Genomic DNA, 17864 nt, shown 5'->3' with positions numbered 1-17864 from the left:
TGCCATCACAGCTCAGCTCTGTCTTATTTGGCAGCTCAAACCTGGGGTGCCAATTGCGGTGGCAAAGAGTGTGAACTGGTCAGTCACTCGTTTCACACATGCCACAGATCAATTCCTGTATGATAGTGCTTTTTCATTTACCACATATGCTGAACTGCATTTGACCTGTTGGCGAAAGGTTTCTTTTACCATTACAGTCATTTCAGCTGTGCAGTCTCCAGTCCGTACGCTGATTTATGGATGGATGGATTTGCATATGGCAAACATCCACACAGCTTTATAAGTTTGCATTTATGCCAATAAATGTAAAGTCAGGGCTATGATACTAGTATGAGTAATGTTTTTGTTAGAAATAGCTCTGTTTGGGGTTTTTGTTGTTGTTGGGGTTTTTTTTGTTTTGTTTTGTACTTTTTTTTAAATGCACGTAAGGATAAAATACCATTCCATTTCCAGTTTAAGACACAGGGACACTGCTAAAAAAAACCAGCCCTTTATTTCTTCTTCTTATTTCTTCTTCTTTATTTCTTATTTCTTTCTTATAACTGTTCATTAGCAGGTATATATGGGGATCATCTTGTCCCCGAGGGCAGGACTGAGCATGGATCCTGACACTGACGGAGGAATCTCCAGGCTGATCTTGGAGATGGGAACATAAGAACAGCAATATCCAGCCAGACCAAAAGCCAGTCTAATGCAGTGACTACTGGTGACCAGCCATGGATGATTAAGGAAAGAACACGAGAACAGGAGAAGACATAGTTCCTGATAGCCCTTATGTCAGAGCTGAAGAAAATTGTGCTAGGTTTTTTGGGTGGTATTTTGGTTTGGTTTTGGTTGGGTTGGGTTTGGCATTTTTGTGGTTGCTTTTTTTTTTTTTTAAATAGCATTTGATCTCTTCCATATCTGGCCTAATTAACTGGCTAATGCAGAAGGATCATGTTTGGGTAGTTTCAGTACCAACACTGCTAACACCTTGTACAAATACTAAAAGCCAATGTCCTCATTTTCAGAAATTTTTACTGTAAGCAAGCTGTCATTCTCTCCATAATGTACATGTGTATCTTCAATTAATGTTAACACTGTCTTGATGAAACATCGTGACAAATATTCATTCATTCTTTGTTTCCTGGTATGAGCAAAGGAGAAAAGATCCACCTCCCACCCACATTCTGTAACAGATTTAGGGATGTAAGACCTTTCATGCCTAAATCATCTACTATGCAACGCAAACGTTTACACCCACTGAAACACAAAACACATCATTCATTATTTTGAACCTTAATTTTGAATTAGACATTTACATTGAGGAACAGCTAAAAATAACTTGCAGCAGGGTGTGGCATAATTTTGCGCTATTTATGGATCTGGTCCAAGTATGGGTGTGTAAATAGCTTCATACTTATATACATTATGTAGGTAAAGCCATGCATGCACCTAAGGATACTTTCAGAATTCAGAGAGCTTGGGAAGTTTCTTCCCTCAGCTTAGCTTCACAGAGGCATGGGCTGATCTTAGCCAGACCCAAAAATCCCTTTGGAGGAGCAGTTGGGTGGGAGAGAGCTCCTGGTCTCAGTAGGACAAAGCAGAGGAAGGAGTTACCCGTATTGCACTTATGCTCCACATACCCTGCCACTGGCTAGCAACTTTATACAGATGTCTGATGTCTGTGTGTCCTTTAGCTATCGCTTGAACAGGCTCAGAGACTTTCTCACAGTAAGTGCCCTTCTTGATATATGAATCTTTTGTATATATGTTAGTATATAATGCAATTTCTACTTTGTAACATCATCCTTGGTCAGCACTAGAGAAGTGTTAGGAAGCCTCTGTTCCAAGACATCATAGACCTATTTACTAATAAGTTACTTTGTGGGTTGTTCTCTGATTGCTAACATAGTTTAAGTAATAGCTCCAATTAATTAAATCGATGCCCCTTACACTAGTGAAGGACTTCACAGCCAACTGCACCAGAGATCAGAAGTAATGCAAATGTGTTTCCTATTGGATTTTATGCCACAAATGGTTTCTTCTCCTATTTTAATAGAAAACATTCTTTTTGCTTCCTTCTTTAAATGTATACCTATCATAAAATGTAAAAAGTTTTATTGCCCCACCACCCTCTACTGTATTTGAGAATTTCTGCATTTTCTTTACATGTGACATAGGCGACAATAAATTTTAGGATAATAGAAGTGTCTGCACAAGTGGCTACATCTGAGTGGCTGCAATTTGAGATTTCTCTTGCTGTTTTGCAAAGAGCACTGAGAGCCCATTGACAAGATGTCTGGGGCGAGGGAGCACATGGTCCCGTGCTCGCTTTCCCACTTTGTCAGACCGATGTTTGAAAAGGAGCAGGGATTCCTTGCTGTCCTGCTAGCGTTAGCAGCTATTTGGAGTGGCAGGAAAGCAGCTCTGGAGTCTCCTGCTGTGGGGAGAACTCCTGGGCCCTCCCCAGTGAGCTCATGTGAGAAGCAGGCAGTAGCAACTTTCACTCAAAGTTCCTGGAGCCATAGCTACAGTAAGTAAGTAATACTCCAGTAAGGGATAAAAATTTCCACAATGCCGTGCCCTTTTTTGATAGATACGGGAATGGTTATTGAAACAGAACAACCGTGTTATGGAAACCCTATTCCAACATTGCAGTGTTATGTATCTAAAGTTACTGTGCCGAATAAGTGGAACTGTTTCAAGGCTGATTTGTGTCTAATGTGTGCTCTGTGTTACAGTCACATAGATGGACTTCTGCACAGAAGGTTTTAATGGAAAGACCTCTTAACAGGGAAAATGGGAGAGGGCTCAGAGAAGATATGACATTTCTTTGCTTGAAAACTCAGCTTAAACTTGCTTGGGGATTCAAAAATATCTGATCAAATTTCATATTGATACACATCCTTAAAAGGACTCAAAGATCCACCAGACTGAGTGAGGGTCTTTCGTAGTGACTCCAGTTGACATTGTATCCTACTGAACACGAGGATGCAATGACGCACAGCAAGGCAATGAATGCTCTTCTTGTGGTAGAGCACGGTGGAGCCATGGGATAAGCAGGATCAAGAGGGATTGTTACTGAATGAAAACTTTCATTTGGGAACAGAACAATATTTTGAACAGTTTTTGCCTCATTTCTTCCCATTAACTGGGCAGAGCTCAAAAATTTCAAGTGATCCTTACAATGGCTTGGTGGCGTTGGTTTATTATTTCATAAGTGAAGAAGAACTTGTATAACCTCCCAAAAGGGCACTTCATGCCGCAAGTGCCATGTACATTGAAATCAATGGGACTACTCATGTGAGTAGGAGTTTGTAACATCAGTTCTTTTTTTCGTTTTTAATCTCCTGGTAAATACCGAGGCAAATCACATTTCACTACAGGAATATTAGTGTGATTGAGCAAATCCCAGAGCCTTTGAATAATTGCCCTTTATAAATTCAGTGAATGAAATTGCATTTAACTTTGGCTCTGTGAATTCTTTTCAGCACAATGTAACCAGATCAAATTAGTGCACAGAAGCTTTTTGAGAAAGAAAATGTGTGCTGTAAATGATTACAAGGGTGACACAAGGTATTTACTGAATTATGGAGCTTGAATGAAATACATCATGGTATTTCAAGGTAAGTAGATGGAAACTATAAAACAATATTGGGGGAAATGGTATTGGTAAACTAGAGCAACGGTCCCATGTTATCTCATGATTAAGGGGTAGGTACGTAATTCACATCACCTTTAGAGGTGAACTTTACTTTGGAAACATTTTCTAGTCCTTGCGCCTGCCTAATCACAGTTTTTGGAGCTGTTTCAGGCATAAATGGCTTAGTAAATCTTTCTCTCTCCATACATACACATGCCAATTCTATCTAAGCAGACACGAGGTACAATAAAACATGTAGAAAATCGTCTGGCTCAGAGCCCATTAAGATTTTTATTTTACTTTGTGTTCCACATTTTTCTACTGTTTACTTTCACTTTTTCGCCTTTTTGCATGCATGAGGAACCGTATCTTTTGAAGGATACATTTAGTTTTAAATGAAAACATTCACCCATTCTACCTAGTTCAGCATGTGCTGGAGTACAACAGCAGAGCAGAATAGTGAAATGCTGAGCAGTTTGTAAGGAAGATTAAAGTAATGGTTATTTTGGGTGCCTCCAGGGTCACAGACAGACACAATTCAGAATAATACTCAAATCCTTTACATTTCTGCCCCTCCTATCACACTTGTCTACCAGACTTTCAATGAAGGTCTACATCTGCTTACTGCTTAGATCTTGTGCTTTTTTTTATTTTTTTTTTTTCAGTCTCTTCCCCCCCCCCCCCCCCCCCGGGGGGGAGGGTGGCTTTTTTAGCTTATCTTTTTTGAAATATTAAAAGAAGCAGAAAATGTATAGTAGTGGGAGACCTGGTATTGCTTTTTAAGATTCATTTTTCCCCAAGTGGTCATTATTACAGCATGGGAGTTTCCATACCTGTGAATAGGTTAAAGTTTTATGGTGCTGCTTTTCACAGCACTTTGAAATGCAATGATCTTCGCCAGGCGCCAGCTAGAGAATTATTTACATACCTGCCTTCCTACCTCAGCTGACCATTCACATGCAAATAGGAGCTTTGACAGCTTCTCCACACATTTATGAGACCCAGTGATCTGTCCATTTTTCAACTCAGAATGAAAGATATGACAATGCCTTAGAATAAAGCCCTGCCTGACTCTAGATTAGTTTCTTACTCTGCAATACTGAATATGAAAAAAAAAAAAAATCCAGCTTTCTTGGAATGGAAAATTTTGGGAGCACAGTGAATGCATTTTGGTCACAAATTAAGTATTGATTTCTTAGAGACCAGCTGAGGGACGGTAGTTTTACGAACTATTTGAAAGGCAGAGCTGACTGAGGGTCTTGCTTTTTCCTTCCTTCGTCACTCAGAACACAACAAAATAACTCAGCCCCTCAAACCCCCTGATTTTTAGGGTAGGTTCAGATCATTGCACCATGAGCACACCGTGACATCAGGGGAGGAAAATGAACAGTAGACACTTAAGCTGGCCTTGCCTGTTACACCCCATATTTTAAGAAACTTGACTTGTACTGCTGAGCACTTGCCCATGGTATGTGCTCAGTCATAAGTGGGTCCCAGAACAGTTCACCTCTGAAGAGAACAGGTTCATGGTCTGGCCCTGCACATGCAAGCAACTGTCTCTTAAACCCCCGTGTCCGAAGACCTGACTGAGTGATTCAGCTCAGGACAATATTGTGCTTTCATGGTGATTATCAAAAATCATTGCTATTCTACCCATTAGCCAGTTGTTATTCCAAAGGAAAACTTGTCTTAAAACCTAAAGTCTCCTTTTCTGGTGTGGTTTCCGTGTCTTATAACCAGAAACAAGTACATATTTCCTAGTCTAAAAAGCTGTATTTAACTTCTCCTCATGTAATTTACATACATTGATCACTTCCATATGTCTGGCATAAGGTAAAATTGGTTCTGTGCATAGTAATGGGGGTGAACCTACAGTGAAACAAAATTCAGCGTTTGTCATATTCCTACATGCTAATAGAAAAAAAATTTAAGAGAGTGGCAGTTATGAGAAATGTCCTTAAAAAGGCTGGAAACTGTGTTCAAAAACTAGAAGTTGCATTGCTCGGTCTTGTCCTCAGTCCCTTTGGTGCAACGTCAATTAGCAGTATCAGTGGTCTAAACATGCATCACTGCAGTCACAGGAATGTAATGAAGTTACACTTGATTTACACCAGAGTAATTGATGATAGCTTAACATTTCTAATATGGAATAATAATACACATGAGACTTGATACTGCTTTCTTTGAAGACAAATGAAAAAGTTTCTTTACTCCAATAAATAGAATCTTTTACGTTGGTCTCTGTTGGTCTGTTTGCCAGCCTCAAGAATTGGACTTGGCTCTTCTACCACCAGCAAAACTCTCAGAAAACTATGTAGCACACGGTCAAGTAAAACAGCATAGTCTAACAAGTCAAACTACAAACTTGTGCCTGAAGTTCAAAGGTACACCAAAATCATACAAAATCATGTATTTGCTCTGTATTTCTTAATTAATGGCATGAAAACCAGTACTTTATTATGGAAAAAGGATGTTATTCAAAACAACCATTACATCATGTAAGTGACACGAGGAAGTATAAAAGCAAAGAAAAAAAATTCCTTGAGTTAGTTCACTGAAGGTAATATTTAAATGCTGCTTTTAAGGTATGTGGAATATACGAACAACCAACTTTATTTTCACATAGGTCAGGCTGATGAGGGGAACAGGTGCTTTCTTACTTAATTTACGAATGAGGATGTGAATTTTACAGAGATGCAGAATTCCACTTCTGAATTTATTATTGCAGTTAATCCTCATTATTAGCTTTGAACCAGGGCTGTCAAGCAACAGCTTTCCGGTGAGCGAGTCACAAATGATAGGCAATTATAACTGACTGAACTGATTACTGAATATTTCCCCAAGTGGCTGAGAAAGGCTGCCATCGTCCTGGAGAAGGTTGGGAAGCATTTTGGGTATGGAAAGTCAGAAAAAGGGCTGTGTGCAGGAAGAAATAGAAGTTTGTGTCCAGAATCTGTTGGGAAGGAAAGCACATACACTTGTAGGGGCAGAGGAGTATTAAACACCAGTGGCCTGGTAAGGTATGTTCAGACTGGGTGCAAAGGGGAGGAAGTGTCCAAAGTGAGGTCTTTAGTTTTGCCTGATAAGCACAAGAAAAAAAATTTTTTTTTAACTCCTTCTTAATTTTAAAATATGATTATCAACTATGATTAGAAAAAAAGAGAAGCCTAGCTTAAACTCAGAGAAATAGGCCAGGACCTTGCAAGTACTCGCATACCTTTGGTAGACAATATTGCAAAGACTAAACACAAAGGCTTTTCTTCTCCAGAGTCATCTGTAATCACCTTCACAGTGTATTTAGCGTGAAATAGAGGTGGATACTCCAAAAAACATTGTGAAGGGTTCCTGTATAGAACTGTCCGGAATATCCAAATTGAATTAAATTAGATATGCTTTGTGGATAATAGGCATGTGTTTCATGTCACAGGCATACACAGCTGTGAATATAATTATTATAATCACTTTAAAGTACCTGAAGGCCTTTGTATGTTGATCAAAAATAAGTTCTGACTGAACTTTGAATATACACATTAATGGAATTATTCTCAGAGTAGGATACAGCTCTGAATAAGCATGGCAAGTCTTTGACCTCGAGCAATTCCTCATCAGATCACTTAATACCACTTTACAGGTGATGAAGCTAGCACAGAAGAGCCAAAGAATTAATAGGATTTCACATTTATGGTACTTTCTTTGATTCCCATTACAGTACAGACTTCCTGTGTATCATCAGCTGTGGTGCTGGGTTTCTGTTAACCTCCAACCTCCATTTGTAGGTGAGGATAACAAAACTTTCCTAATTTGCGTGACTGTTGTTCAGTAAAGAGTGTGAGTTCCAGTGGGGGTTAAAAGAATGATGAAAGACACAAAATTGTAAAAGGATGCCAGAAAAGGAAGTAGAATACCCAGTAGATTACAGTTCCATCACAGATGGGAAAAAAAATCTGAAAAAGTAGAATTAGAAATCTACGTTAATCTTTATCTCAATAGCCCAGGCTGCAGAAAAAACTAAAATTTTCAACATACATTATTATTATTATTATTGTTGTTATTATTATTATTACTTTATTTTATAACACTCCTTTAAAAAGAGCTATGTGGAATTTTCTTTCAAATTTAACAAATTCCTAAATCTTTTCACTTGAGATAAAATCTTGCTTGCCTATTTGTTGGAGGTCAGTTTTTATGGCTAGAGTACAAACGACTGAGGATACATATTTAGAACAGCAATATGGACGAGGTTTACCATACTGATAACCACACAGCCAACATCCAGCCAATACTGCTTTGCTGATGTTTAGGACATTTCAGAGAAGTGCCAGCTAGAGCTCTTTGAAAACATTACGATACCCTCCTATACATTGGAATATACACTTAGTCTTGGTGGATGGACGCTGACACGTCTTGGAAGAGCAGCAATTTAGAAATAAAGCGGTTTCCTGACTATGCAATTTACAGGTAGCTCAGGAATGCATTTATACTCTTGTCTGCAAGGCCATCAGAGCCAGAAGTTTTGATACAGCCATTCATCTGCTGTAATAGAAGGGAATATGAGAAAAAAAGCAATCTGGAAGATAAAGTTTTCTTTCCCAGATCCCCAGACATCATTTCTACTGTCCCTTCTATCACTTGACAGGAACTGGCATTTACCACATGCACCTAGCGGAATGGAGACCTTGTACAGGACCTAGCATGATGGAGATGAGACCAAGTTAGCCCACAGATACTCATCATCACTGATATGACCCTTGTTGTGTTTTGAGAAAAAGAGCTTCATCGGGGGTCAGAACCATTTCAGACTATACATTCATGCAAAAGCAGTAAAGTTGCACTGGGAAATCCATGAAGGAAGTAAAAGTAATATTAATACCCTGAAATCTCCACTTCATCTTAAGAGACCTCACTCTACGCCTTGGCCAGGCGTGGGATCTGTGTCTAGCAAAGGATAGCTATTGCCATTCCAATGTCAGCTGGTGATGAAAGCTGTACCCTGCACTCTCTGCAGCTCTTTTGGATGCTTGTGAGCTGTATTTATCGTCTGTTGCCTCTAGAAAAGGCCACCAACCCCTCCCCCTTGAAAGGCAGCTCTAAATCCTTTAAATTATCTCACAGAGCTTTTTTGTGTCCTTTTCTCACACAAGGCTGGAATTTCAAAAGGAGCCAAGAGGGGCCGTCAGAACCAACATGAGCTTTGCTTCATTAGAGTGGAGAGTAAAGGAGAGCTTTCTTTTTCCTCCTTCCACAAGTTAGATGAAAGCAAATAACTACTTCATTCCTCAGATTGTTCCCTGCAAGATCCAACTTTGCACGAAAATATTTATAAGAGATGAGAATTTTATTTGACTGCTCACTCCTAAAGTTTCTGCAACATCCAGCTGGAGAGATAAGCAGGCGGCCCAACAAATGTCAAGCAACTTTAAAACATTAGAAGAATGGCAAAAACTTCTGACTTTACTGCGTTTGGATATCAAACAGCAAAGGATGAAAACTAGATGTGACACAAAGTAGACTAGTGCTCACATGTTTCAGGGATTGCTGTAGATGTGTCTAGCCCAAGGGGAATCTGTAATCCCCAAAGTGAGAAAAGAATCCCCCAAACTGTAAGTCTATTCAGAATTTTTAGAAATGAACCTAAATTAGGTTTCATCCTGCTCTCGCTATTGAAATAGTTCAGTTGAAAAAGGGGAGAAGCAGGGTTGAGGCACCTGTCCTTTGAGTTGCACATATGCATATATATTTTTATTTGCAAACTGCTATATGAAATTGAGTCTTGAATACATTTTTCTTTTAAAGTGTAGAAACATTCAGAAAGTAACAGAGCTGGTCAGGGGACAGCTTATTGAAAGCTCCGAATGATTAAGCTATTAAATTAGTAAAGCTCTGCAGCCCCAGACAGTCACTTCCAGCATGTGTCACTGGATTTGGGATGAGCTTATTAAGGAGGAGAGACATGGGAAATGTGAGATGTAGGTTAGGTAACTGGTTTAAGAATATGAAGAATATAGTGGTATTGTATATTTCTTGCTATAACTGAAAGTTTGATGCCAATTTAGATAGCGTCACAGCTGACCTCAAGATCACAGATACTGAGGGCATACATAAGTTTAATCAGTTGGATTTTTACACAGCTTTAAATACCTATTTAAGCAGAGACAGTTTCTTAAATTAGGATGCTTTGGATCAGAATACAGCCTAAGTTCTTCCACAGCATTTAATTGGTACCTTCTTTTGATACCTTCCCAGAAAGAAAGAAACTAAATGAATGAACAAGGAGCTTAATTCCTTTTACAGTCACTGAAAAGCGATGAGCACCCTTAAAGTCTCATTCAGTCTGCCTAACTCAAGATTAGTTCTCTGGAGGTATCTCTCCTTCCATTGACAGCGAAAAGAGCCTAATGTGGCTGACTATGTCAGTCAAAAAGAAAGAGAAAGACACCACAGAGAACCTCCTGTGGCGCAGGAGAAAGGCTACAGCCTCTTAAGATTTCGGATGCTCTCAACAGCTGTGGCCATCCTTTTCTCTCTTGTACATTGGGGCACTAGTCCACTTGGAAAAAAATAGGAAAAGTCAAGTAAAAGTACTATCCTCACAGTTATTTTCACCATCCACAGCTGTTACTGGAAGAGAGCAGCTAACCTATATGAAGGCTGCATGTGGGAGGACCGTGAACTTGCAGACATTCCTGAAGGGAGCTTTAATCCTGCAAGGGAAGGAATTCGCTGAATCGCCCACCAGCACCAGCACAACACCAGCAGCAACTTTCACATGTAACCTTAATTAACAAGGGCACCAGGACAAGCTACAGAACTTCCATTTAGAATTTTGACATAGAGCTGCCAGGGTCCACCCCACACATTTGCTTAAAGAAAAGTGTGTGGGAGCCTGAGGACAATTTTACCCTTTTTAGCTTTCAAACAACTGGAAAATGTCACAACCATTGACACCACTTAGAAGGATGTGTTTCCTTCCCAGTCACTTAGGCACTGCCTCAGGTGAAGATGTGATTTTGCTTCAGATTGAACTAGGGTCAAGTCAGGCTCCAGCTGACATAGAAAATGTTCAAAATATTGGAGCAACTTTGTATTGCTTGTTCTGTTTGTATTGCTTTGTCCATTGCAATGTTCCAGGTACGCACATGAGAGAAAAAGCCTGTGGGCCAGAGGAAGTAAATAAAAAAGATGTCTCTCTAATAGCAGCTGTGGGCATTAAAGGCCGTATGCAGAATCAGTGATTAGGCAAATCAAAACCATATTAAAGGATGAGAGTACAGCAATGCATTAAATAAAAACTAAAAAACATTTCCAAGCAAAAAGAAAGAGTTAAAAATACAAATCATTCAGTGGTTTCTTCTCAAGTGGAACTTCATGTGAATGCTTTCTGTATATACAGATGCACACGCAGGACAGATTATCATAAATAATCCATTTACATTGTAGCAACCTGCAAAGACTGGGTTTCTTATTTTAAATTGTTTTGCTAAACCTTTTGAAATAAATAGACACCTGAATAAACCTTAAGCAAACAGATAGGTACCCCAGTCCTGATCAAAAAACTTCAAGCACAGGCATTTTAAGGCAGACTTCACATATCAGTAGATCCATTGAGCCCAGTGAAACTATGGATGTTTAAATTCCTCGCTAGGTCAGTGTTTTAAAGACGCTGTAACAAACAGCAGGGGTAAGTGCTGCACACCTTGTCTACAGCAAAAATGTAGCGTTTCCATTGAGTCAATACGGCACCTTGCGTGAATAATGCAGTAATTTGCAAACTGTACAGCACAAATAATTATAGAGAACTTCAGCTTCTCAGAAAAGGGAGGCTCTGTAATTCAGAAACCACTTTTTCCACTGAAATTAAATGGGAAAGTTGGAAGCACAAAATGAAAATGTTGGGCTAGGTTTTCACCCTCCTTGTTCCAATTACACTGCCTGTCTCAGGCCCTAATTAGCTAGCTGAAAATTTCCCTATATAGGCAAGATCTGAGCTTAGGCACTTCCTTCATCAGCTTCTCCCTCCTGTCAGCCCATGGGGCACGTCAGGGGCAGGCAGGGTAGTCCTACGGTCTCCCTGACAGTTGTCAAGTCTCGTGAAGACCCCACTCAACCAATGTTAGAAAGACCAACAGACAGACTTTATCTGAAGTACTCATCATTTTGGGGCAAAGAAAGGCTGAAGAGGCTGCGGCTGCATCTGACGTCTTCACTGCCTCCCAGCCTCCTGCACTGACTGAACAGTGAGGTCCGAGAGCACCGGAGCCGTGCAGAAATGCCATCAGGAACGGTGGAAGCTGAAGGGTGTTACAACCCGTGCCTATACTGCAGACATCACCAGTTTGCCTTCCTTCACAGTCTTCTTCCTACGCCCAGGCTGCCCTTCTCTCCTTTTCAGGCATGTTAGAGAGGCTTTTCCCTCCGACAGTACTCTTACAACATAGTTTAAGCAAAAGTTTTTTTAAACAGATACCTTGAAATCTGAGACAAACTCTAATACTGGTCCCAACTCAGGAGAGACAGGCTCCCTTGCCAATATTTCTCTCCCCATTTCCTTCTCCCACTTTGTCCTGCTTTGCCAATATTTGTAGAGGTATTGAGTTGTGAGTTATAGAGTTTGATGGAAAGGAAAAACCACAATCAAACCCACTGGCAGGTCATCAACTACAACCAGACTGGGTCAACAAACTACAAACCAGGTATCATATTTACACTAGTGTACATACAGGTAATTCAGTGCGGTGTCATTCCTCCCTCATCATGGCATGTTGGACTGATTGAAACGGACAGAAGTTTTGCCATTGCTTTCACTAGGGCCAGCATTTCATCCGTGTAAAAATCCATCCTATAAAATTGTAAATCAACTGCACGTCAAGGATGGAGTAGTTCTCACTATCACTGCAACTTTAAACAAAACACTTATTTTTAATATGGCTTGAATTGGAGCCAGGGAATAATAGAGCTAAATCTGTGTGCAGTGCTTTTCCAGTTACTTATTTTCAAGTAATATGTATCCAATTGAGCAACAATAACAAAGAACCACACATGTAGTGTTACAAAACATACTTACAGCATTCAGTAATTTTCAATAGACAAATAGGACGCAACAGATGGGTTTGAGAAAGTTGGGTTCACAAGATTTACTCATGTGGAGAACAAAATCGGGGTTGCCTTAGGAAAAATCTGTAAATCAATGAGTCATTAATGGAAACTCTCTCTTTCTTTGGGCTTATATGTTTATATTTAAAGGTTACTGTAGCTGGTTCCACCCCTGTTTGTGCCGTTTCCTCCCCTTACAGAGGACAGCAAAAGAAAATAGGAAACAATAAATGATACAAGAAATCCATCTGGAGTGAAGACTATATTTATTGTTTTAAACTTTGCACACTCAACTTGATCACCACCTTTCTGAGAACTCTGTGCTCAATAGAAGTTTCCTGAACTGAATCTGTGACCTAGTGACACAATGTAGAGACTTACCACCGACATCAAAATTGAAGCCAATGAGATGAAAAACAAAACAAAACAAACAAAAAAACCCAACAAAACCCCCTACATTCTTTAAGGAAAGATTCCTTTACTTCTGACATATCAACAATGACATTTCTTGTTACTTTACAATAAGGACACAAAGTCTTTGAAGGTTACAATAAGAGGAGCTGAGAGGTTGAAGGGCTCAACTGAACTTTTAGTTTTATAGCTGGTTTGCCACATTTAGGCTATGATCCAGAACTTACTGACTTCAGTGAACTTTGAATCAGGCCTTTAATCATATTAATTACCTTTCTCTGAAATAGGGAGATAAATATCATCTGTGCAAAACCTTTCCAATCCATGCACTGAGATGAAAATACTTGGAAACTTCAAAATGTACGGAGCCAAAACTCTGATGTTACCAAACAGGAGTTTCACCACAGATTTCAGCTGGACAAGGATTTCCCTAGCACTCTCCTCGAATTTTCTTCCTTTAATATGCCACCAAAATCAAGGTGATATAAACCAAATAACCAGAACTCTGTTTTACGATAAACAGAAAGAACCTTTTCAGACCGCAGATGTGGCCTTAATATATGCATTTATACACTTCCTCTTCCTACCCGTAACATGCCCTGTAGGATGCTTCTAATCTTCTGCAAGACTGAGTGACAAGAAGTTAAGAGGAAGCAAGAATGGGAGTTCACTAAAACTTCTGTCCAGCATCCTGGGAAATGGCAGAGCTAATACTGGACCTTTGAAAACAAGTGACCATAGGAAATCAAGGTTGGCAGGGATTTAACCCTTCATGACTCATTTTGCTAACTTTTAAAGCAAATGCCTGAGCTTTTTAACCATGTTTGACATCTAATTAGTCGAGAAAAATGAGAAGTTAAAATACAACCTTGCTTTTCTTTTTAAATAAAGCACCGACAATTAGCTCCAAGGTATTTGTTTAGGCAAAAAACAAGCATGCAAGTTAAAAGAAAGCGCAATGACAGTCACTGAAAAGAGAAGTCACTTGGGTCATTCGGTTCACCCTGCATAATTTTTTTCAGTATCGTAAGTTCATTTTACTCAACCACTGCTCTTCATGGAAAGACAGAATGGGTAAGTAACTGGGTAGCTTCTTTTCCTAATTGCAAGCAGTTTGAATAGAGATGAATCACGTAGTATCACCTAGTCATATAGAGGTGAGGTATACCCTGAGAGATACATATTAGCATATAAGGTATTCAGTCAGTGCCTAAAAGACATATTTTCAATACCTACAGCTCTTAAGGCTGTTCCCGCGCAAGGTGTTAACATTGATCTGTGCATAGAATACTATGCTGGAAGCAAAATTTGTCTGGAAAAGCACCAGCTGAGAAGGCTTAGTTTTCCCTGACTAATAATGATATCCCCATACGTAGGGATCAATGCAGCAGCACAGGCGACACGTTCCTCTTGACCTGGCCGATGTACTTAACATTAAGCATGTGAGTAGTCTGATCTGATTTTTAGGGTTACACATGTTTTAAGTCAAATACGTGAATCAAAGGCCAGAGTGTGAATTCCTGTAAGTCTTCAGACTTGAGCTTGCTTTGAATTAACTACGCATTTAATTTCTTTGCTAGATAGGAAACAGGGTTGCTTAGTATTTGAACTCATTTTCTTTTTACAGTGATCCGCCAATTATAAAACCAGCTTCAATGTTTCTTTCAGTTTCCTGTTTTGCTCATCTAGGACTGACTGTATATTAAAATTTGATATCTGATATATTTAAAAAGTGAAAATGAGACCCTTTCTCCTAGCAAGAACAGAACTGGAAAACAACCAATCAGCAGATTAGAAAAATGTTGCTAAACTGTATATGGATACAGCACCAGTGGGGTGAAAAAAGAAAATTAAAAAAAATAGAAAAAAAGAAAACCACTATCAGTCAGATTTGGCCATCCTTTGAAATTAGTTTCTGTGAATTTAGTCAGTACGAGCAGGGGTAGCAGACTTGAGCCATCAATAAACTTTAAAAGGCTGAACCCCCCCCCCCCAATAATTAATTAGCCGTTAAACCCCTTTACAGGATATTTTTATAGCATTTATGCTTCTATACACTAATCTGAGTTTCAGTATGATTGGAAAAGTTTGGAAGCAATTAAGAGGTTTTTAATGAGTTTTTTGACATGACATGTAGTTATGGTAGAAGCTTTCTTCAGACTCTATTACTCAAAATAATCCATTTTGTGTTAAATACAAATGGCTTTTCTTATGAAAACCAAATTAACAGATTCTGAACCCCTTAAACTGTTCTTTTCATATATATCTTTTCAAGTTTAAACACACACAAATATGCATATATGTGTTCTTTAATAACACCCTGCACATGCATTTATTTCATACAGTGCATCCAAGTTTTGCAGGTGTTGGATTTTTTGGTTGTTTTTTTTTTTTTTCATCTGGAGTGCGAAACTGATGTCTGCCTTGTATCAGAGAGGACTTTTCCCCTCTCATTTGCAGCACGAGAAAGATGAAAAAAATTGGGAAACGTATTTCTACTGGCAAGAGATGTATTGACACTATACTGTAAACTGAGAGTGACATCTATGACCAGGCATGCACACACATGTTCTCTTTTTTTCCAGTGTAGAAGCAGTGTGTTACTTCTCCTCCCTTCTTTCAGAACCGTAGCTGCTGCTCCTTCTCTCAAACCTTCAATGATCTGAGAATTATGAGACGGCAGCTCTTCGGAGAGACATGTATATACACATAGATGTATAGATCTCCCTTTTAGAAATAATACTCTACAGCTTCTACATTTTAAACTTCTTTCCCAGTTGCACATTCTCCAGATTTGGTGAATTCTTCTGAACATGTACTTAGAGAGGAACTATGCTGATAAAGAAAAGAGCCTGCCTACTTCAGCGTCCTCCTTTAATACTGGCAGTGTTATACAAAAGTTAATTACTGACAATTGCAGTGTGAATGGCATTACACAATTTCAAACGTAAACGTAATCTCACAGCTCTCTTTCTTCAGTTACACCTTCCCTGTGATCTCTAATGAAAGACATCAGCCTACACCAAAACCAATCCTAGTTCAAATAAATTGCACTGCATTAAACATCCATAGGCAGTATTTTCTAGTGCCTAACAGTCCTTTCCTCCTTTTCTGGACTGATCTGTTCCTTTCAGTTTATAGTTTCTTGGCAAACCCACCATCTACTGCTTATGTTAGGCATCTGATTGTCAGATTTGTACAAACTGAATATTCATGACTTGAAAATTAACCACTTCATGCCTAAAAAAGGAAAATATAAATCTTCATCTATTCCGTGCTGTTTGAAACAGATCTGGTATTGTGGCTGCACTCCATGCCCAGCACGGGAGAGATTAGCTGGGTGGCCAAACACGTCTTATCGTTTCAAAGAGTAAAGTCCGATGAAATAGCACAAGACTGAAAAATACTCTTCCAGGGATCAGCACGATCCGGAGTCCTTGTCTGCAAATGCAACTAACTCTTCTTTGTCTCTGTTTAAACTGCGTGGTACCGACCGTAGCACGGAGTGGCTTTTTAAGTATTTTTTCAGATTTTTTCCTAATGCCCGTTTCCCCTTTGGAAGATAAGGAAACCCAGGGAGGAAGGTGGAAGCGGGGGGGGGGGGGGGGGGGAGCGACGGGGCAAGGAGAGGTTTTGCGGAAAACCGAGAATAAGAGAGAACAACAGACTTACCTTTATAGGATAATTTGAGCCTTGGCACGTTATTCTTCACATGCTGGCAGTTCACTCTTCCTGCTAGTAATACTCCCAAGGAAAGCAAGGCAATCCCCCTGAGCCAGCCCATGCTGCAGCAGCCACTGTAGGGTCCCTGCGAGCCGGAGCCGCGGCGCTCCCCGTCCTGCCGGGCGCCGCCGGGGAACTTCAGGCAACCTGGGGAGCGGAGGTAACAGGTGATGGGGGTGGGCTCCGCGCCCCGCCGCGCCCCGCCGCGCCCCGCCGCCGCCGCCGCCAGCCGCCCCGGCCCCCGGCCCCCCGCCTCGCCGCCGCCGCCGCCGCCGCCGCCGGGGCAACTTCAAGCCCCTCTCACGCACACGCCGCGGGCCGGAAAAGGAGGCAGCCCCCGGGCGCGAGTGGCGTGCGGGCGGGGGGGCGGCATGATGCGGGCGGCGGCGGCGGGCGGCGGCGTGGGCCGGGGGCAGGGGCCGGGGCCGGGCCGGGCCGGGCCGGGGCTGGCCGGCGCCCCGCTCCCCGCGCGGCGGGCGGGTCCCGGGCGGCAGGGGCGGGCGCGGCGCGGCGGCAGCCCGGCGTTCTCCGCGCACATGGAGGCGCGGGGGACAGCGGTTCTCCCCGCGCTCCCGGGAGCGGCTGACAATGGGAGAGCAGGGAAGCTCGACCCCCCCTTCCCTGCTGTCACACCACACATGCAACAACAAAAAAAACCCGAGAAAAGAAGAAACACATCGCGGCAGATTAGAGGAGGGAACAGAAACCTCCACCGAGCCTGGGAAAGGCACGGAGCTATAAATTTCACGAGCTATTTTATGTCATTGTCCAGGTTGTTGGGTTCGGGGTTTTTTGTAATTTCATGTTACGGTTCTAATTAAAAGATGTACGTCCCCCTTTAAAAACAACAACAGCACAACACAGCCCACAATGTTGCTACCCACATAAATAACATCTCCTGCCCATAACGTAATCCTCTTCGGGTTGCTCCCAGTTAAAAACAAGTAACAAAGTCTTCCATCAGCATAACTTTACCACTGAAGCTTTTAAAGCCTTGTTAGGGAAGGTTGCTCTA

At 40.9% G+C, this 17864-nt stretch overlaps 1 protein-coding gene across 2 annotated transcripts in view; it reads right to left on the bottom strand.

The window, feature by feature from the left end:
* The window catches only part of SEMA3A (semaphorin 3A), a 174745-nt gene extending 157561 nt beyond the window's left edge, over positions 1 to 17184 (bottom strand). The window contains exons 1-2 of one of the 2 annotated variants that reach the window (XM_075489787.1): positions 17158 to 17184; positions 16799 to 16996 (exon numbers count right to left, since the gene is read on the bottom strand). In XM_075489787.1, coding sequence (XP_075345902.1) covers positions 16799 to 16910 — 112 coding nt within the window. In that variant the 5' untranslated portion in view covers positions 16911 to 16996; positions 17158 to 17184. Of the gene's footprint in view, positions 1 to 16798; positions 17091 to 17157 lie in introns of those variants that run through there. The other variant, XM_075489841.1, reaches the window with a different exon arrangement.
* Positions 17185 to 17864: the final 680 nt, after the last annotated feature.

Source organism: Mycteria americana, chromosome 1 (genome assembly GCF_035582795.1).
Source record: "Mycteria americana isolate JAX WOST 10 ecotype Jacksonville Zoo and Gardens chromosome 1, USCA_MyAme_1.0, whole genome shotgun sequence".
Lineage (NCBI taxonomy): Eukaryota > Metazoa > Chordata > Aves > Ciconiiformes > Ciconiidae > Mycteria > Mycteria americana.
This window is presented reverse-complemented; position numbering and strand designations above follow the sequence as displayed.